The sequence below is a fragment of the Oncorhynchus keta genome, unplaced genomic scaffold (assembly GCF_023373465.1).
Source record: "Oncorhynchus keta strain PuntledgeMale-10-30-2019 unplaced genomic scaffold, Oket_V2 Un_contig_3902_pilon_pilon, whole genome shotgun sequence".
Lineage (NCBI taxonomy): Eukaryota > Metazoa > Chordata > Actinopteri > Salmoniformes > Salmonidae > Oncorhynchus > Oncorhynchus keta.
Genome location: NW_026287492.1, coordinates 1 through 14,840, shown reverse-complemented (window position 1 = coordinate 14,840; position 14,840 = coordinate 1). Strand labels below are relative to the sequence as shown.

General features: G+C 69.8%; 1 protein-coding gene across 1 annotated transcript in view; it reads left to right on the top strand.

Moving 5' to 3' along the window:
• Nucleotides 1–11,596, top strand: part of LOC127924272 (E3 ubiquitin-protein ligase TRAF7-like) — a 69,917-nt gene extending 58,321 nt beyond the window's left edge. The window contains 1 exon segment of the mRNA XM_052508832.1: nucleotides 11,396–11,596. Within this exon segment, the coding sequence (XP_052364792.1) occupies nucleotides 11,396–11,596 (201 nt within the window).
• The last annotated feature ends 3,244 nt before the right edge of the window (nucleotides 11,597–14,840 follow it).

Below are 14,840 nucleotides of genomic sequence, written 5' to 3'. Positions count from 1 at the left end.
CGCCGTCGCCGCCGCCGCCGTCGCACGCCGCCGTCGCACCGCCGCCGCCGCCGTCCGCCGTCGCCCGCCGCCGTCGCGCCGCCGCCAAATCGTCACGCCGCCGCCGTCGCACCACCGCCGCCGTCCGCCGCCGCCGCCGCCGCGTTTGAATGTCGCACCGCCGCCGCCGCCGCCGCCGCCGCCGCACCGCCGCCGCCGTCGCGCCGCCGCCGCCGCCCGCCGCCGCCACCAGACCGTCTGCCGCCGCGCCGCCGCCGTCGCGCCGCCGCCGTCACCATCCACCGTCGCCATCGCTGCCGTCGCCCGCCGCCGTCGCGCCGCCGCCGTCGCACCGCCGCCGCCGCCGCCGCCGTCGCACCGCCGCCGCCGTCGCACCGCCGCCGCCGCCGTCGCCGCCGCTGCCGTCGCGCCGCCGCCGTCGCCGCCGCCGCCGTCGCGCCACCGCGCCGTCGCATCACCGCCGTCGCCGCCGTCGCGCCGCCGCCGTGTCGCCGCCGCCGCCGTCGCACCGCCGCCGTCGTCGCCGATTTGCCGTCGCACCGCCGCCGTCCGCCGCCGTGCCGTCGACCGCCGCCGTCGCCGCCGCCGTCGTCGCGTTTTGCCGTCGCTGCCACCGCCGTCGATCACCGAATGCCGCCGTCGCGCCGCCGCCGTGGCGCCGCCGTCACCCGCCGCCGTGCGCCGCCGCCATAGATTTTGAATCGCCGCCGTCGCGCCTGCCGTCGCCGCCGCCGTCCCGCCGCCGTCCGCACCGCCGCCGTCACGCCACCGCCGTCGCACCGCCGCCGTCGCCGCCGCCGCCGTCGCACCGCCGCCGTCGCGCGCCACCTCCACCGTCGCCCGCCGCCGTCCGCACCGCCGCCGTCACTGCCCGCCGCCGTTTTAGACCGCCGCCGTCGCCACCGCCGCCGTCGCACCGCCGCCGTCGCCCGCCGCCGCCGCCGTCGGCACCACCGCCGCCGTCGCCCCGCCGCCGTCGCCGCCGCCGCGTCACCGCCGCCGCGCACGCACCGCCGTCGTCGCCGCCGCCGTCGCTGTTTCCGCCGTCGCACCGCCGCCGCCGTCCGCGCCGCCGCCGTCGCCGCCGCCGCCGTCGCACCGCCGCCGTCCGCCGCCGCCGTCGCCGCCGCCGCCGCCGTCGCCGTCAGCCGTCCGCCGCCGCCGCCGCACCGTCCGCCGCCGCCGCCGCCGCGCCGCCGCCGTCGCGCTGCCGCACCGCCGTCGCACCGCCGCCGCCGCACCGCCATGCCGCCGCCGTCCGCCGCCGTCATCGCCGTCGCCGCCGCCGCCGTCGTGCCGCCGCCGCCGTCCGTCGCCGCCGCCGCCACCGCCGTCGCCGCCGCCGCCGCCGCCGTGGCCGCCGCCGCCGCACCACCGCCGTCCGCCACCGACCGTCGCACCGCCGCCGTCGCGCCGCCGCCGTCGCACCGCCGCCGTCGCGCCGTCACCGCCGTCGCCGCCGCCGTCGCGCCGCCGTCGCACCGCCGCCGTCGCACCGCCGCCGTCGTCGATCACGCCGTCACCGCCGCCGCCGTCCACCGTCGCCGCCGCCGTCGCACCGCCGCCGTCGCATCGCCGTCGCACCGCCGTCGCGCCGTGATCGCCGTCGCCGCCGCCGCCGTCCGTTTTCACCGTCGCGCCGCCGCCGCCACGCCGCCGCCGCCGTCCGCCGCCGCCGTCGCACCGCCGCTGCCGTCGCGCCGCCACAGCCGTCGCCGCCGCCGTCACGCCACCGTCGCGCCGCCGCCGCCGTCACCGCCGCCGCCGTCGCACCGCCGCCGCCGCCGCTGCCGTCGCGCCGTCACGCCGCCGCCGTCGCATCGCCGTCCCGCCGCTGCCGTCGCACCGCCGCCGCCGTCGCGTTCGCCGTCGCCGCCGCCGCCGCCGGCCGCCGCTGCCGTCCGCCGCCGCCGTGCGCCACCGCCGTCGCACTGCCGCCGCCGTCGTCGCACCGCCGCCGCCGCACCGTCACCGCCGCCGCCGCCGTCGCCCGCCGCCGTCGCGCCGCCGCCGCCGTCGCCGCCACCGCCGTCCGCCGCCGTCCACCGTCGCCGCCGCCGCCGCCGTCGCCCGCCGCCGTCGCGCCGCCGCCGCCGTCGCCCGCCGCCGTCGCGCCGCCGCCGCCGCCGCCGCCGTCCGTCCGCCGCCGCCGCCGCCGTGGCACCGCCACCGCCGTCGCCGCCACCATCGCGCCGCCGCCGCCGCACTTTTGCCGTCCGCCGCCGCCGCCGTGCCGCGCCGTCGCACTGCCGCCGTCGCGCCGCCGCCGTCGCTGACCGTCACGTCGCCGCCGCCGCCGCGCCGACCGTCGCACCGCCGCCGCCGCACCGCCGCCGCCGCTGACCGCCGCCGCACGTTTGCCCGCCGTCGCTGCCGCCGCCGCCGCCGCCGCCGTCGCGCCGCCGCCGCCGTCGCACCAGCCGCCGCCGTCACGCCGCCGCCGCCGTCGCGCCGCCGCCGTCCGCCGCCCGCCGCCGCCGTCATTGAAATCGCCGTCACCGCCGCCGTCCGCGCCGCCGCCGTCGCCGCCTGCCGCCGCCGTCGCACCGCCGCCGCCGTCGCCGCCGCCGCCGTCGCCCGCTGCCGTCGCACTGCCGCCGCCGTCGCCCGCCGCCACCGTCCGCCGCCGTCACGCCGTCGCACCGCCGCCGCCGCCGCCGCCGTCGTCGCCGCCGCCGCCGCCGTCACGCCGCCGCCGTCGCGTTTGAATCGCCGTCGCACGCCGTCGCGCCGCCGCCGTCACCCGCCGTCGCGCCGCCGCCGCCGTCACGCCGCCGCCGCCGTCGCGCCGCCGCCGCCGTCGCGCCCGCCGCCGTCGCGCCGCCATGCCGCCGTCGCGCCGCCGCCGTCGCGCCGCCGCCGTCACCGCCGCCGCCGTCGCACCGCCGCCGTCGCCGCGCGCCGCCGCCGTCGCGCCGCCGCCCGCCGCCGCCGTGCCGCCGCCGCCGTCACTGCCACCGCCGTCGCACCGCCGCCGTCCTGCCGCCGCCGTCGCACCGCCGCCGTCGCACCGCCGCCGCCGTCGCGCCGCCGCCGTCGCACCGCCGCCGCCGTCGCTGCACCGCCGTCGCGCCGCCGCCGTCGCGCCGCCGCCGCCGCCGCCGCCGTCGCCGCCGCCGTCACCGCCGCCGTCGCGCGTCACAGCCGTCGCACCGCCGCCGTCCGCCGCCGCCGCCGTCGCGCCGCCGCCGTCGCCGCCGCCGTCGCGCCGCGCCGTCGCCGCCGTCGTCACCGCCGCCGCCGCCGCCGTCGCGCCGCCGCCGCCGTCACCGCCGCCGTCACGCCGCCGCCGCCGTCACGCCACCGCCGTCGCACTGCCGCCGCCGTCGCCGCCGCCGTCCGACCGTCGCGCCGCCGCCGTCGCCGGCACCGCCGACCGTCGCTGCCGCCGCCGTCGCACCGCCGCCGTCGCGCCGCCGCCGCGCACCGCCGCCGCCGTCGCGCCGCCGCCGCCGTCGCACCGCCGCCGCCGCCGTGGCGTCACCGCCGTCCGCCGCCGTCGCCCGCCGTGTCGCGCCGCCGCCGTCCGCCGCCGCCGCCGTCGCGCCGCCGCCGTCGCGCCGCCGCCGCCGTGCCACTGCCGCCGCCGCCGCCGCCGTGCCGTTTGCCGCCGCCGTCCGCCGCCGCCGTCGCGCCGCCGCCGTCGCACTGCCGCCGCCGTCGCGCCGCCGCCGTCGCTTTTGCCGCCATGCCGCCGCCGCCGTCGCGCCGCCGCCGCCGCCGCCGCCGCCGTTTTGACCTGCCGTCGCCGCCGCCGCCGTCGCCGCCGCCGTCCCGCCGCGCACCGCCGCCGCCGCCACCGCCGTCGCGCCGCCGCCGCCGTGCCGCCGCCGTCACCGCCGCCGCCGTCCACCGCCGCCGTCGCGCCGCCGCCGCCGTCGCACCGCCGCCGTCGCCGCCGCCCGTCGCATCCGCCGCCGCCGTCGCCGCCGCCGCCGTCGCACCGCCGCCGTCGCCGCCCGCCGCCGTCGCGCACCGCCGTCGTCACCGCCGCCGTCGCACCGCCACCGCCGCAGCCGCCGCCGTGCGTCGCCGCCGCCGCCGCCGCCGCCGCCGTCCGCCGCCGCCGTCGCCCGTCACGCCATCACCGTCGCCACCGCCGCCATTGTCGCTACCACCGCCGTCGCGCCGCCGCCGTCGTTAGCCGCCGCCGTCCGCACGCCGCCGCCGTCGCACCACCGCCGTCGTCCGCCGCCGTCCGCCGCCGTCGCACCGCCGCCGTCGCGCCGCCGTCGCACCGTCATCCGCCGCCGTGCACCGCCGCCGTCGCACGCCGCCACCGCCGCCGTCGCCACCGCCGTCGCACCGCCGCCGTGCCGCCGTCGCGCCGCCGCCGTCGCGCCGCCGCCGCCGCCGCACCGCCGTCATCGCACCGCCGCCGCCGTCACGCCACCGCCGTCGCCGCCGCCGCCGTCGCACCGCCGCCGTCGCCGCCGCCGTCGCACCGCCGCCGTGTCGCCGCCGCCGTCGCACCGCCGCCGTCGCGCCGCCGCCGTCGCACCGCCGCCGCCGTCGCCGCCGCACGTCCGCCGCCGCCGCCGCTGACCGCCGCCGTGCCGCCGCCGTCGCACTGCCGCCGCCGTCGTTTAGACCGCCGTCACGCCGCCGCCGCCGTGTGCATCACCGCCGTCGCCGCCGCCGCCGTGCCGCCGTCGCTGCCGCCGCCGCCGCCGCCGCCATCGCCGCCGCCGCCGTCGCACTGCCGCCGCCGTCGCACCGCCGCCGCCGCAGACCGTCACTGCCGCCGCCGTGCACCGCCGCCGTCGCCGCCGCCGCCGTGGCGCCGCCGTCGCCGCCGCCGCCGTGCCGCCGTCGCACCGCCGCCGCCGTCGCCGCCGCCGTCGCGCTGCCGCCGCCGTCGCCGCCGCCGCCGTCGCCCGCCGCCGTCCGTTTGCCGCCGTCGCACCGCCGCCGTCGCCGCCGCCGTTTGCCGTCACGCCGCCGCCGCCGTCGCGCCGCCGACCGTCGCGCCGCCGCCGTGGCCGTTTAGACCGTCGCCGCCGCCGCCGCACCGCCGCCGCCGTCGCCCCGCCGCCGTCGCGCCGCCGCCGTCGCGCCGCCGCCGTCCGTTTTGCCGCCGTCGCCGCCGCCGCCGCCGTCGCGTCCGCCGACCGTCCTGCCGCCGCCGTCCGCCGCCAGAATGCCGTCGCGCTGCCGCCGCCGTGCCACCGCCGTCGTCGCACTGCCGCCGCCACCGCCTAAATCGCACCGCCGCCGTCACGCCGCCGCCGTTGCCGCCGCCGCCGTCGCCGCCGCCGCCGTCGCACCGTTTTGCCGCCGTCGCGCCGCCGCCGTGGCGGTTTGCCGCCAGACCGTCGCCCGCCGCCGTGGCGTTTTGGACCGTCGCCGCCGCCGCCGCGCGCCGCCGCCGTCGCCGCCGCCGTCACCGCCACCATGCCGTCGCACCGCCGCCGCCGTCGCGCCGCCGCCGCCGTCGCAGACCGCCGCCGCCGCCGTGGCACGCCGCCGCCGTCGCGCCGCCGCCGCCGTCGCGCCGCCGTCGCGCCGCCGCCGTCCCGCCGCCGCTGCCGCCGCCGTCCGTTTTGCCGCCGCCACCGCCGCCGCCGTCGGCCGCCGCCGTCGCCGCCGCCGCCGTCGCACCGCCGCCGCCGTCGCGCCGCCGCCGCCGTCCGCCGCCGACCGTCGCCCGCCGCCGCCGTGGCCGCCGCTGCCGTCGCGCCGCCGCCGCCGCCGCGTCACGCCGCCGCCGCACCGCCGCCGCCGTCGCGCCGTCCGCCGCCGCCGCCGCCGCCGTCACGTTTAGACCGTCGCGCCGCCGCCGCCGCACGCCGCCGCCGCCGTCGCGCCGCCGCCTCGCCGCCGCCGTTGCCCGCACGCTGCCGTCGCGCCGCCGCCGCCGTCACCGCCACCGTCACGCCGCCGCCATCACCGCCGCCGCCGTCGCGCCGCCGCCGTCGCACCGCCGCCGCCGTCGCGCCGCCACCGCCGTCGCTGCCGCCGCCGTCGGCCGCCCGCCGCCGTCACTGCCGCCGCCACCGCCGTCGCGCCGCCGCCGTCGCACCAGCCGTCGCCCGCCGCCGCCGTGCGCCGCCGTCGCACCGCCGCCGCCGTCGCCACCGCCGCCGTCGCACCGCCGCCGCCGACCGTCGCGCCGCCGTCACGCCACCGCCGTCACCGCCGCCGCCGCCGTCGCGCCGACCGTCGCCGCCGCCGCCGTGCGCGCCGCCGTCGCACCGCCGCCGCCGTTACCGTCGCCCGTCACGCCCGCCGCCGTCACGTTTTTTACGCCGTCCGCCGCCGCCGTCATTGCACCCGCCGCCGTCCACCGCCGCCGCGCCCCGCCGTTTCGCACCGCCGCCGCCGCCGCCGCCCGTCACCACCCGTCACCGCCGCCGTGGCCGTCGCGCCGCCGCCGCCGTCGCGCCGCCGCCGCCGTCGCCGCCGCCACCGTCGCACCGCCGCCGTCGCCGCCGCCGACCGTCGCTGCCGCCGCCGTCACGCCGCCGCCGTCGCACCGCCGCCGCCGCGTTTTGCCGCCGTCGCACCGCCGCCGCCGTCCGCCGCCGCCGTCGCACCGCCGCCGCCGTGCCGCCGCCGTCCGCCGCCACCGCCGCCGCCGTGCCGCCGTCACAGACCGCCGCCCGCCGTCGCGCCGCCGCCGTCACTGCCGCCGCCGCCGTCGCGCCGCCGCCGTCACGCCGCCGCCGCTGCCGTCGCCGCCGCCGCCGCCGTGCCGTTTAGACCGTCGCGCCGCCGCCGTCCGTCGCGCCGCCGTCGCCGCCGCCGCCGTCGCGTTTTGACCGCCGCCGCCGCCGCCGCCGTGGCACCGCCGCCGCACTGCCGCCGCCGTGGCGCCGCCGCCGTCGCGCCGCCGCCGCCGTCGCACCGCCGCCGTCGCGCCGCCGCCGCCGTCCCGCCGCCGTCGCACCGCCGCCGCCACGCCGCCACCGCCGTCGCGCCGCCGCCGTCGCCGCCGCCGCCGTCCGCGCCGCCGTCGCACCGCCGCCGTCGCGCCGCCGCCGCCGTCCGCCGCCGCCGCCGCCGCCGCGTTTTGACCGTCACCGCCGCCGCCGTCGCGCCGCCGCCGCCGTCGCACCCGCCGCCGTGCCCGCCGCCGCCGTCGCACCGCCGCCGCCGTCGCCGCCGCCGTCGCTGCCGCCGCCGTCGCACCGCCGCCGCCGTCGCCGCCGCCGCCGTCGCGCCGCCGCCGCCGTCGCTGCCCGCCGCCGCCGCCGCCGTCGCACCGCCGCCGCCGTCACGCCGCCGCCGCCGTCCCGCCGCCGTCACCGCCGCCGCCGTCGCACCGCCGCCGCCGTCGCACCGCCACCGTCGCCCGCCGCCGCCGTCGCGCCCGCCGCCGTCGCGCCGCCGCCGTCGCACCGCCGCCGCCGCCGCCGTCACCGCCGTTTACCGCCGCCGCCGCCGCCGCCGCCGCCGCCGTCGCACCGCCGCCGTCGCGCCGCCGCCGTTTCGCCGCCGTCGCGCCGCTGCCGCCGCCGCTGCCGCCGCCACCACCGCCGCCGTCGCCGCCGCCGTCATTGCCGCCGCCGCCGCCGCCGCCGCCGCCGCCGCCGTCGCACCGCCGCCGCCGCCGTCACGCCGCCGCCGTCGCCGCCGCCGCCGTCACCACCGCCGCCGTCGCGCCGCCACCGTCCGCCGCCGCCGCGCCGCCGCCGTCGCCGCCGCCGTCGTCGCGCCGCCGCCGTCGCACCGCCGCCGTCGCGCCGCCGCCGCGCGCCGCCGCCGCCGCCGCCGTCGCCGCCGCCGCACGTCGCCGCCGCCGTCGCCGCCGCCGCCGCCCGCCGCCGTCCACCGCCGCCGTCGCACCGCCGCCGTCGCACCGCCACCGTCGCGCCGCCGCCGCCATCGCGCTGCGCCGCCGCCGCCGCCGTCGCGCCGCCGCCGTCGCACCGCCGCCGTCGCCGCCGCCGCCGCCGCGCCGCCTGCCGTCGCCGCCGCCGTCCGTGCCGCCGCCGTCGTCGCCGCCGCCGCCGCACCACTGCCGCCGCCGCCGCCGTCGCACTCCGCCGCCGTCGCGCCGCCGCCGTCCTGCCGCTCGCCACCGCCGCCGCCCGCCGCCGCCGTCGCGCCGCTGCCGTCGCGCCGCCGCCGTCGCGCCGTCGCCGTCGGCGTCCGCCGCCGTCGCACCGCCGCCGTCGCGCCGCCTGCCGTCACCGCCGCCGTCACGCCGCCGCCGTCACGCCGCTGCCGTCGCACTGCCGCCGTCGCACCGCCGCCGTCGCGCCGCCGCCGTCGCCGCCGCCGTCGCACCGCCGCCGTCGCACCGCCGCCGTCCGCACCGCCGCCGCACCGCCGCCGCCGCCCGCCGCCGCCGTCACGTGCGCAGGATCGCACCACCGTCGCCCGCCGCCGTCGATCGCCGTCGCTGCCGCCGTCGCGCCGCCGCCGTCGCACCGCCGCCGCCGCCGTCGCACCGCCGCCGCCGCCGCCGCCGTCGCACCGCCGCCGTCCGCCGCCGCCGCCGCCGTGCCGCCACCGTCGTCACGCGCCGCCGTCGCCGCCGCGTCCGCCGCCGCCGTCGCGCCGCCGCCGTCGCTCCGCCGCCACCGCCGCCGGCTCATTCGCCACGCCGTCGCCGCCGCCCGCCGCCGTCGCACCGCCGCCGTCGCGCCGCCGCCATCATCCGCCGCCGCCGTCGTCGCACCGCCGCCGTCACGCCGTCGTCGTCACCGCCGCCGTCGCACCGCCGCCGTCGTCCGCCGCCACCGCCGTCGCCACCGCCGCCGTCGCCGCCGCCGTCGCACCGCCGCCGTCGCGTCACCGCGCCGCCGCCGCACACCGCCGCCGTCGCCGCCGCCGTCGCGCCACCGCCGTCGCACCGCCGCCGTCATGCCTACCGCCGCCGTCGCCCGCCGCCGCCACCGCCGCCGTCGCCCGCCGCCGCCGCCGTCGCATCGCCGCCGTCGCGCCGCTGCCGCCGTCGCGCCACTGCCGTCACGCCGCCGCCAATCGCCCGCCGTCGCGCCGCCGCCGTCGCACGCTCCGCCGCCGCCGCCGTCCGCGCCGCCATGCGCCGTTGCCTGCCGTCGTCACGCCGCCGCGCCGCAAATCGCCGCCGCCGTCGTCGCATCGCTCACGCCGCCGCCGCCATCCATGCCGTCGCGCCGCCGCCGCCGTCCGCCGCCGCCGTCGCACCGCCGTCGCGCCGCCGCCGTCGCCCGCCGCCACCATCACGCCGCACCGCCGCCGTCGCGCCGCCGCCGTCGCGCCGCCGTCGCGCCGCCGCCGCCGCCATCACCGTCGCGCCGCTGCCGTCGCCGCCGCCGTCACGCCGCCGCCGCCGCCAGCATCCGCCGCCGTCACGCCGCCGCCGTCACTGCATCGCCGTCCGCTGCCGTCGCACCGCCGCCGTCGCATCCGCCGTCGCCGCCGCCGTCGCGCCGCCGTCACCATCCGCCGCCGTCGCCCGCCGCCGCCGCACCACGCCGTCGCACCATCACCGTCGCCGCCGTCCGCACCGCCTGCCGTCGCCGCCGCCGCCGTCGCGCCGCCGCCGTCGCCGCCGCCACGCATCGCCGCACCACCGCCGCCGCACCGCCGCCGTCCGTCGCCGCCGCAAATCGCACCGCCGCCGTCATCGCCGCCGCCGCCGCCGTCGCACCACCGCCGCCGCCGCCGCCGTCGCACCACCGCCGCCGTCGCGCCGCCGCCCGTCGCCCGCCGCCGCCGTCGCCGCCGCCGCCGTCACTGCCGCCGCCGCCGCCGCCGCCGCACCGCCGCCGCCGCCGCCGCCGCCGCCGCCGCCGTGCCGCGTCGCCGCCGCCGTCGCACCGCCGCCGCGCACCGCCGCCGCCGCCGCCGCCGCCGCCGCCACCGCCGTCCGCCCGCCGCCGTCGCCACCGCCGTCGCCACCGCCGCCGCCGCCGCCACCGCCGCCGCCGCCGCCGCCGCCGTCGCCTGCCGTCGCGCCGCCGCCGTCGCACCGCCGCCGCCGCCGCACTGCCGTCACCGCGCATCACTGCCGTCGCGCCGCCGCCGTCGCGCCGCCGTCGCGCATCACCGTCGCCCGCCGCCGTCACCACCACCGTCGCACCGCCGCCGTCGCCACCGCCGTCGCATCACCGTCGCATCCACCATCGCATCCGCCGTCACACCGCCGCCATCACCTCCACTGCCGTCGCATCCGCCGTCGCCGCATCGCCGTCGCGCATCCGCCGTCACCACTCACCGTCGCGCCGCTGCCGTCGCACCGCCACTGCCGTCCGCCACCACCACCATCACACCTCCACCATCACTTGCTGACCGTTGGGTCCCCTTACTGTCAATACCAGTGTGTTAGGTTTGTTAGACATTACAGGGACTCATGTCGCCAGTCCATCACTGTGGAATCACAGCACTAACCATCAACCTCCACCTCCTCTACCTGTACAGTACCAGTCTGACCTGTTTAACCTTTAACCCCAGGGCTCCTCTTCCTGTACCAGCATCTCACCACTTCTGATGTGGCTTTTCTACTGAGACCAGAGGACAGACAGAATCACACCACCACCACAGAGTTCCGAGGAGTTAGACCAGTTAGGGGTTAGAGTTAGACCATTAGAGAGTTAGGGAGTTAGAGAGTTACCATCACAGTTACCGTCCACCGCCACCATCAGACCACCACCATCACACCACACCATCAGAGTTACCAGTTAGAGGTTGAGGGAGTCAGGGGAGAGTTACCAGAGTTAGGGACTGCCACTTAGGGAGCACCACCACCATCACACCACTACCAGTCAGAGTACCAGTTAGACCACCACCATCACACCACCACCATCAGTTGACCACCATCACACCTCCACCGTCACACCAGTTGACCAGTCACACCACTACCAGTCACACCACCACCATCTAGACCGCTACCATCACACCACTACCATCACCACCACCATCACACCGCCGTCACACCACCACCATCACACCTGACCATCACCTCCACCATCACACCTCGCACCATCACACCTCCACCATCACACCTCTACCATCACACCTCCACCATCACACCACCACCATCGTTAGGGGAGGGAGTGAGGGGGAGAGGTGAGAGGGAGGGTGTGAGGAGGTAGGGGAGTGAGAGTGAGGGAGAGAGTGAGGGAGGAGAGGTGTGAGTGCGGAGACTTGTCAGGGAACTGGGACAGAAGGAGGAGGGAATGATCTCACTATTGAAGGATTTTCCCTCTTCCACAACTCTGTCTTTTCCCTGAAGTGTTTCAATGACATCATCTGCTGTTAACGTGTGTGTGTGTGTGTGTGTGTGTGTGTGTGTGTGTGTGTGTGTGTGTGTGTGTGTGTGTGTGTGTGTGTGTGTGTGTGTGATAATACTGCCCTGTTCTAAATGTGTGGTTCTCACCGATCTGTGTCTGTTATCTAATCTCTCTCCTTTTTCGCTCTCTTCCTCTCTGTCTTCTCCTCCCCTCCTCCTCCCTCCCTCCAGGTGTGGGACATAGTGGGGACAGAGTTGAAGCTGAAGAAGGAGTTAACGGGACTGAACCACTGGGTTCGTGCTCTGGTGGCCTCTCAGAACCACCTCTACAGTGGATCGTACCAGACCATCAAGGTAGGAGGACAGGAAGTGTGGTGTGTCATCATAGTTAAAGCATGGGGATGTGTGGTTGTACTTGGCTACAGTTACTAAATATAGAAACACAGGAACTCGGGGGGGACTGTGTGACTGACTGTTTTCCTCTGGTGCCTCACTGTTCTGGGTGGAGGGGAGGGAGAAGGGGAGAGAGAGAGGAGGAGGGGAGGGAGAGAGAAGGAGAGAGGGGAGGGAGAAGAGACGTGGGTGTGACTGACTATTTTCCTCTGGTGCCTCACTGTTCTGGGTGGAGGGAGAGGAGAGAGGGAGAGGGAGTTCTGGGTGGAGGGAGAGGGGGAGAGAGGGGAGGAGAGACATAGGGTGTGACTGACTATTTTCCTCTGGTGCCTCACTGTTCTGGGTGGAGGGAGAGAGAAGAGGAGAGAGAGAGGGAAGAGGGAGAGAGAGAGACGTAGGTGTGACTGACTGTTTTCCTCTGTGACTGTTCTGGGTGGAGGGAGAGAGAGAGGGGAGAGAGAGGGAGGGAGAGAGACTACTGACTGTTTTCCTCTGCTGCCTCACTGTTCTGGGTGGAGGGAGAAGAGACACTAATGAAGACTCAGGGGAGGGAGCGGGGAGAGACAGGGGGAGGGTGGAAGCAAGAGAGGGAGACAGAGGAGGGAAGATGGAGGTGTTGTGTTCATGAGGTCTGTCTTCAAGTCTGTCTGTAAAACATGTGGAGGCCAGACAATACTGGCAACTTTCTCTCACATCTTTCTTTGTCTCTCTTCTCTTCCTCTCTCTTCTCTTCCTCCTTCTCTTCCTCTCTTCTCTTTCCTCTCTTCTTCTCTTCTTCTTCTTTATTATATGTTCATCTTTTTATCATATGTTTATTATATTTCATGTTTAAATATGTTTAATGTTTTATACTTATCTTTTCATATGTTATCTTTACAATATGTTATATGTTTATATGTCTTAATATATTTATCATCTTCATATTTATATATGTTATATTATATATGTTATGTTTCTCATCTCTTAATCTTCTCTATCATATGTTTATATTAATATCTCTTCCTACTCTTCTCATCCATCTCTTCTCTTCATCTCTTCTCTTCCATCTCTATATTTCATCATATCTTTATCTGTTTTAAATATGTTTATGTTTGTAATATATGTTATGTTTTAAATAATATGTTATGTTTTAAATATGTTTTAATAATATTATATGTTTATATTATGTAAATATGTTTTATGTATATATATTTTATGTTTAAATATGTTTAATGTTATAATATGTTTTAATATTATAATATGTTTTATGTTTTAATATATTATAATATTTAAATATGTTAAATATGTTTTAATATATTAATATACATATATGTTATGTTATCATTTTATGTTTAAATATATATTTATATGTTTATGTTTTATATAAATATATTATGTTATGTATTTAATATATTTAAATATATTTATGTTTTAATATATGTTATGTCTATCTCATGTTTATGTTTAAATATGTTTGTCATATCATATGTTTAATAACATATGTTGTATAATATCTATTTTATGTATAAATATTTTATGTTTAAATATGTTTTATGTTTTAATATCTGTTATGTTCATATGTTATATGTTATGTATATCATGTTTATGTTTTATATGTTTTATATGTTATATATAATGATTAAATATGTTATGTTTTAAATATGTTTATGTTTTAAATATGTTTATGTTTAAATATGTTTATAATAAATATATATGTTTGTAATAATATGTTTTATGTTTAAATATGTTTATGTTATCATATTATGTAAATATGTTTTATGTTTAAATATGTTTTAAATATATATTTTATGTTAAATATGTGTTATGTTAATATGTTATGTTATATGTTTATGTTTTAAATATGTATTTTATGCTATAGTTAATATATGTTTTATGTTAAATATGTTTATGTTTAAATATGTTTATGTTTAATATGTTTGTATCATAATATGTTTATATTAAATATGTTTATGTTTTATATGTTTTATGTTTAAATATGTTTTAATGTTTAATCTTATATGTTTCTTACATATGTTATGTTTAATATATTTTATGTTATTATATATATGTTTAATATATTTTATATATGTTTAATATGTTATATTATGCTTTATGTCTATATATATTGTCATATATGTTTTCTATAAATGTTTATATTTTATGTTTATATTTATGTTTTATATTCATATGTTTTCATGTTCATCTATTTATTTATCTATGTATATTTATATGTTTATATTTATCTTATGTTTACATATGTTTATTAATATATATTTATATGTTGTAAATAATATAAATATTATAAATATGTTTTATGTTTAAATATGTTTATGTTTAAATATGTTTATGTATAAATATGTTTTAATGTTTAAATATGTTTTATGTTTAAATATGTTTAATGTTTAAATATGTATATGTAAATATGTTATGTTAATATATATTTTATGTGTATATATGTTTTAAATATGTTTAATGAATATTTAAATATGTTATGTTTAAATATGTTTATGTTTAATATGTTTATGTTTATCATATTTTAATGTTTAATATGTTCATGTTAATATATTGCTAATAATCATATACTTTATGTTTCATCTCTTCTCTTTCCCTCTCTTTATGTTTCATCTATTTATATTTATATGTTCTACCTCTGCTTCCTCTTTAAATATGTTTTATGTAAATATGTTTCTCCTCTCTTCTCTACTCTGCCTCTCTTCTCATCATATATTATATAAATAGACATATATTATGTTTATCTCAATCTCAACATCTCTTTATATTATCTCATATTATATTTTATCTCTTTCTATGTTTAAATATGTTATGTGACTATATTCCATCTCTTTACTCTATTCCTCTCTTTATATTTACCTTTATCTCTTCTGTCTCTTCATACATCTATATCTCCTCTCTACTACTCTTTATACTTATATATTCCTCTCTATCTCTTCTCTATTTACTCACCCTCTCTTCTCTTCCTCTCTTCTCTTCCTCTCTTCTCTTCCCTCTCTTACTCATCCCTCTATCTGCTAGCTACATACTCTATCTCCTCTCTCTTCTCTTCCTCTCTTCTCTTTCCTCCTCAACTATATTTACTCTCTTCTTCCTCTCTTCCTCTCTCATCATATTATATATTAATATATATATGTTATAAATATCTCTTCTCTGTTTTTAAATATAATATATATTTTAATAAATAAATATTTTATGTTTCCAAATATGTTTATATATGTTTATGTTCATATATTATATGTTAACATATATTTAATATTTTAATATTTCATATATTTTATGTTTTAATATG